The sequence below is a fragment of the Dendropsophus ebraccatus genome, chromosome 15 (assembly GCF_027789765.1).
Source record: "Dendropsophus ebraccatus isolate aDenEbr1 chromosome 15, aDenEbr1.pat, whole genome shotgun sequence".
Classification (NCBI taxonomy): Eukaryota; Metazoa; Chordata; class Amphibia; order Anura; family Hylidae; genus Dendropsophus; species Dendropsophus ebraccatus.
In genome coordinates, this window is record NC_091468.1 from 99849 (window position 1) to 106510 (window position 6662).

A 6662-nucleotide genomic window follows, 5' to 3' on the forward strand; every position below is an offset into this window, starting at 1 on the left:
GGAGGGGATGATGGAAACCTTTATATATGTTACAGGAGGAAGAAGGGAAAGGAGGACATGATGGAAACCTTTATATATGTTACAGGAGGAAGAAGGGAAAGGGGGACATGATGGAAACCTTTATATATGTTACAGGAGGAAGAAGGGAAAGGGAGGCCATGATGGAAACCTTTATATATGTTACAGGAGGAAGAAGGTAAAGGGAGGACATGATGGAAACCTTTATATATGTTACAGGAGGAAGAAGGGAAAGGGAGGGGATGATGGAAACCTTTATATATGTTACAGGAGGAAGAAGGGAAAGGGAGGACATGATGGAAACCTTTATATATGTTACAGGAGGAAGAAGGGAAAGGAGGACATGATGGAAATCTTTATATATGTTACAGGAGGAAGAAGGGAAAGGAGGAACATGATGGAAACCTTTATATATGTTACAGGAGGAAGAAGGGAAAGGGAGGACATGATGGAAACCTTTATATATGTTACAGGAGGAAGAAGGGAAAGGGAGGACATGATGGAAACCTTTATATATGTTACAGGAGGAAGAAGGGAAAGGGGGGACATGATTAAAGTATGTTAAAGGACTAAATAAGGTTCAGGAGGGAAGTGTTTTGGTAAAAAACTGAACTCAAGAACAAGAGGACACAATGAGAGGTTAGTTGGGGGAAAGATCAGAAGCAACATAAGAAAATATTACTTTACTGAAAGAGTAGTAGATACTTGGAACAAACTTCCAGCAGATGTGGTGGTAAATCTACAATAGCAGAATTTATTTATCCTAAGATAATAAGAAGGGAAATACTAAAAGGGTAACTAGATGGACTTTTTCTGCCGACAATCTTCTATGCTCTATCTTCTGCTGCTCTCCCTTATCATGGGTCATGTGACTGGAAGAGCCAATCCCTGGCAAGGTAACCTTCACTTCCAATATTTCTTTAGATAATGATGAGTGCTTCCTAATCACATAAATATTGCCATATAGTGCTATGTGGTTTCCTAATGTCCGGTTTACACAGAACTAAAAGAACACAATGCTCCTTTTTTCCCTACTCACTAGCTTCAAAGGCTGCAGGGTTAAAGGGTTAATATAGATAGATATAGTAAGAAGGATTAGTGAAGAGATTATAGTCTAGAGGAATAGGGGATAGTATGGTCATGGTTGGGAAAATAGTGTAGTCAGAGTTGGTGAGTTAGGGCAGATAGTGTTGGTGGGAAAGGGGGCAGGGTTAGTAGGTTTAGGATCAGATTTTGGGGTAAGTTTATGATTAGATTAAGGAAGTTAGGGTCAGGGCTAGGTAGTAAGTAGGGTTAGGCTCAGTATAAGTGGTTAATGGGGCTAGAATCGTGTTTGGGGGTTAATAGGGTTAGGGCTGGAGGATGAGGAGAGCCAGAGTTAGGGATTTACGGTTGGGGTCCGAGTAGAGGTATTGTCCCAAGCAGAGAGGATGTCTTCTTCAAGGCCTTTGAAATGTGCCCCCGCCAATGGTACTGCATCAGTTGAGGCTGTCAATAATTCCAGAACACTCCTAGCTTGACCAATAGGCACCTGGGAAGGCGCTATCAGATGCTGCACTTGAGAGAACAGAATATTTTTTGAATCTTTTAGAAATCCCAGCAATATCTTGTATGTTGTAGGCTGAAGGTCCGACTTCTTGTGGTTTATCAAGAACCCTGCAGACTGGAGAAATGTATAAGTTATTGACAGTTGGTACTGAAGAAGAGCTTCTGAGGAGGCGACTAGAACCAATCATCTAAATAGGGTACTATTTGAATCCCCTGAAGACTAAGATGAGCCACTAGGACTAGTGACCTTTGTGAAAATTTTTGAAGCAGGAGAGAGGCGAATGGTAGGGCGCCAAACTTCAAATGCTGGACTTTGGATCCCAGCTGAATGGCCACCCTTAAGAACTTTCTTAAGTCTCGGGGATGTAGAGGTAAGCATCCATCAAGTCGATGGTCACCATAATTTGGCTGAACCTGATTCATCGTCTCACTCCTCAGATGTTTATTGAGATACCTCAGATCGACAATGATGCCATTTTCCTCCTGCTTTGGTATGGGAAAAACTCGAGAATAGACCCCTTTTGGCTTGCTGTGTCCTTGGTACTTCTTGAAGGACGCCTTTTTTCAACAAATTCTAGAAGCAAGATAGGTACTACCGGATTGTTTGGATGATTTAGAAGAAGTCTCTGGAATGGCCTTGGAAGAAAAGTTTGTAGCCGCTCTTTACAATGCTTAACACCCAAGAGTCTGTTGTGATCTGTTCCCAGCCTGAAAGTAAATATTGCAGTCTTACAATAACTTAGAATAACCTGGCATCAGAACTCTGTCTTGTTCTGACTGGAATCTTCCTGTTTAGATTTGTTATGATTCTGATTCACTTTCTGAAACCTTTTTTCCGACTTCTAGAACGCTTTTCTGCGAAAAATTGTTTCTTCCATTGCCACAAAAGGATTTGAAAGCTCTCTTTTTAAAGGTCTGCAGAAAAGAAAGACTCTTCCCTGCTTTGTCGGCTTCCAGGATCTTGTCTGGGACCTATTGAGGTTACCAGGCTCAATTGGTAAAGCACAAAAATTATTTTTAGCAGTTGCATCCCCGGACCGTGGCTTCACCCAGACAGATCTCCTGATAGAATTGATTAAGGATAAATTCTTAGCTGAAATCTTTAACCCTTTCACGATCCAGAATGTAACTGTCCTGGGTCGGGTAGGGCAGTTTAGAAGGGGGCAGCATGGCGAACCCGCTCTGAACCACCGCGATCCCAGCTGCTAGCTGCAGCCTGGGACTGCGGCAGTTAGCAGGCGTGGTTAGCTGACAGCTGCATTAGAATACCTATTGTCTCCCCTCCATGATCGTCTAGTGGGCAGATCGCCCCTCAACAATGTAATCGCGGAAGTGCAATCCATTCAACTTACCTGGCCTTGGATCAGCATTGGAATGATGCTGAATCCGGCTCAGTAATCGACAGATCTGGTCTGCAGCACACCAGAGTAATACAGCACTGATCCAATGGATCAGTGCTATATTATATACACAGCATTGATCTCAATAGAAGTCCCCCAGAAGTCCCGTGTAAAAAAAAAAAAAAAAAATCCCCTCTCCTAATAAAAATTTAAATCAACTCCCCCTTTTACCATTTTATAACATATTTGGTATTGGCCCATGTGTAATCGCCCGAACTATTATATTATCACATTCCTGATCTTGCATGGTAAACGGCGTAAGTGCAAATCCAGAAAAGTTGTAATAAAAAGTTGCATATATGCAATCAAGGTACCGATAGAAAGAACAGATTATGGCGCAAAAAAATCCAACTCACACAGCCCCATGGACCAAAGGATAACAGCGTTATAAGAAGGGAATAGAGCAATTTTAAGGAGCCACCAAATAAAATAAAAGTTATACAAGTTACATATTGTTGTAATCATACCGACTTGGGGAAATAGATAACTTGTCATTTTTACCATAGGGCGAATGGTGCAAACACGAAACAATCCAAAAAATGCCTTTTATTTTTTATTTCACCGCACAAATAATTTTCTTCTGGATTCACAGCATATTTTATGGAAAAATTAAGTCTGTCATTGCAAAGTACAATTAGTGGCGCAAAAAATAAGGGTTCATGTGGGTCTGTAGGTGAAAAAGTGCAACTGCTATGGCCTTTTAAACAAGGACAAAACAAAAGCCTGGTCCTGAAGGGGTTAAAGTGTCCACAGGGAAGTCACACAGGTAGTCTGCTACCAACTTTAGATTAGTACCTTGATTAAGCAGATCTTCCCTTGACACCTTATCTTCGATATCTCGGCTAAGTTTGGTGAGCCAGATCCTCAAGGCATTAGCAACAGAAATAGAAGACATAGCGGCTTTAAACAAATCTGCAGCATTGCTGTAGGTCCTTGTAAGAAGAATATCTGCTTTCCTGTCCATGGGGTCTTTGAGTAAGGACGAGTCAATTAAGGGAAGCAACATATTCTTAGAAAGTTTAGCAACCTCTGGGTCTACAGTTCCTGGATTCTCCCAAGTTTCAGATCCTGCTGGATCTAACTTGTAGACAGCTTAAAACCTTGAGCCTAACTCAAGATTTGAAAACCTGATTCCCTGGTAGGATTCTGGATCTTTTTTAACCTCCGTTATGTCCTTAAAGAGTTAAAGTGTCACTGTCGTTATAATTTTTTTGCAGAAATCAATAGTCCAGGTGATGTTAAGAAACTTTGTAATTGGGTTTATTAGCCAAATCTACCATTATCTGCATGTAAAAAGCCTTTTCCCAGGTCCCCCCCCCCCCCTCTCCTTTCTGTTATCCACTCCTCAGAATCAGAAAATCTCGACTGTTTTTTCATCTCTTTCATCAGTTGGATCCTGTCTGGTCTATAAAGAGGGGAGGGGGAGGGGGAGAGAGCAGAGAACAAAGGATTGCTCAGCTGGGGAGCTGTTCAGAGCCCTAATTAGAGGTCAGAGAGGTGACTGTCAAAAGAGAGAGCACAGGATGTGAATGTAAATTAACTCTTTGTTGTCCTGTTTTGCTGCCTTTACTTTCTCTCTCCATAGAAAAACCATGAAGACAGGGGGGAGAGCTTCAAACTGCTTTTTCATGATAAAAATTCATTTTTTGGCTAATAAACCCAATTACAAAGTTTCTTAAAATCACCTGGACTATTGATTTCTGCAATAAAAATTTTAACGACAGTGACACTTTAACAGCCTTGAATAGCTTATCAGCCTGTTCTTTCTTGATGTCCTCTGAGATAGGGTTCTCAGAATCTGAAGAACAAGAGGAATTAGGGGAAGTCGACACAGATGACATATTGCTCTGATGCGCTTTATTATGCTTTTGGCCAGAGGATAGTTGAGCCTGGTTCTTGAACAGTGAGAACTCCCTTATAAAGGTGGATTGTTCATCAGGAGGTAACAAAGTGAGCACAGATATTATTTTGTGCATCAGGAGGTAACATTTCAGAGCATTTAATACAAATATCACTCCTCCTCCATCTTTTACTGGTAATCTCATTCCCCATGCAGATGTCACAAATGGTGGTCTACTCTACACAAGGCACACAGACGATGTTTAGACTTGCTCTTCCTTTTCTGAGCAGATAGTTGGCTTGATATTTGTAACAGATGACACATAATCAGTGATATGCAGACAGAAGTGTAGAGCTTACTACTAAAGGCATAGAGGAGCGCCAAGTAATACAGCGCTGAACACAACACGTGATACCAAAGCGCACCAAGGCCAAGGAGAAAAGGCCCGGAAGACTATGGAGGACCATAAGGGAATGTCATGGACGCTGTCCTATACAGAGAGGGTAGGGAGCATCAGTATATTAACCCATATATAGAGTAGTTGTAGATGCCTTGTTATAGGGGTATCTGGCCTGTTATCTGTCTAGTTTTTTTAGGGTAGCGATCCTAGGAGTAAAGTAGGAGGAGCTATTAACCCTTCTTTGCTGACAGATCACAAACAGGAAAGTAGAGTTAGGGGCAGAATAGGGGTAAGTAGGGCTAGAGTCAGGGCTAGGGGATTAGCAGGTCCTCGGATCAGGGCTAGTGGGTTAGCAGGGCTTGGGTCAGGGTTAGGTTAGTAAGTTTAGGATTAGTGTCAGCATTATAGGGCTAGGGTTAGAATTGAGGTTAGGGTTAAATCACACTTGGAAATCACAAAACCTCCCCAAAACGCCCACTTCTATGGATATTTGTCATGGTCTTGTGCGACCCGTCTCTTGGCTGATTTGAGGGTATTCATATGGCCTGCCTCATATCTGTAACTGTGGTGCTTTTTTAATAACGTTGCCTGTGGTATCTGGCGCTTTACTGGTTAATCACTAATCTGGTGGTCTATTCACTGGATAGAGGTCATCAATCCATAATGATGGGGGTTAAAGTGCACTCTATGATACTGATAACAGCCTATACAGTGAGCGCCTCAACCTGCATGTCTTCTCTAGTCAGTGTTTTTGCTTTTCTTTCCACAGCAAGTTTCGCCTCTCCTACTACCCCCATCGTCTGGAGTGCTTCACAGCTCTGCTGCATGAGGCCTTTGAGGGTCAGTATGAGCACATGGTGTATGGAGACTTCCTGCCATATACCCCAGGCCAACACAATGAGCCCTGTTACTTCATACACGTCGCAAAGAAAACTGCATGAGCAGAAGATACCCCAGCAGGAGAGCGACCATCATGTACATTGTGGCTTGTTCTCAGATGGGAGACCCTTGTGTAGGAATAAATCTGCTATATTCTACAGCCTTTCCTTATCTTGTGAGTTTTTAACAAGTAACAAGGTCATACAGTATGTCTGAGAGGAGTCTGGAGGTGATATCACTGGCTACTGATGGTGGCATGATAGACTGCACAGCCCACAGAGCACAGTCCTCTACAGGTAACTGCACAGCACACAGAGCACAGTCCTCTACAGGTAACTGCACAGCACACAGGGTACAGTCCTCTACAGGTAACTGCACAGCACACAGGGTACAGTCCTCTACAGGTAACTGCACAGCACACAGAGCACAGTGCTCTACAGGTAACTTCACAGCACACAGAGCACAGTCCTCTACAGGTAACTGCACAGCCCACAGGGTACAGTCCTCTACAGGTAACTGCACAGCCCACAGGGTACAGTCCTCTACAGGTAACTGCACAGCACACAGAGCACAGTGC

The 6662-nt window shown here is 42.7% G+C and overlaps 1 protein-coding gene across 2 annotated transcripts in view; it reads left to right on the forward strand.

Moving 5' to 3' along the window:
* The window catches only part of GNMT (glycine N-methyltransferase), a 92353-nt gene extending 86105 nt beyond the window's left edge, over window positions 1-6248 (forward strand). For both annotated transcript variants that reach the window (XM_069955225.1, XM_069955226.1), the window contains one exon: window positions 5976-6248. In XM_069955225.1, coding sequence (XP_069811326.1) covers window positions 5976-6147 — 172 coding nt within the window. In that variant the 3' untranslated portion in view covers window positions 6148-6248. The remainder of the gene's footprint in view (window positions 1-5975) is intronic.
* The last annotated feature ends 414 nt before the right edge of the window (window positions 6249-6662 follow it).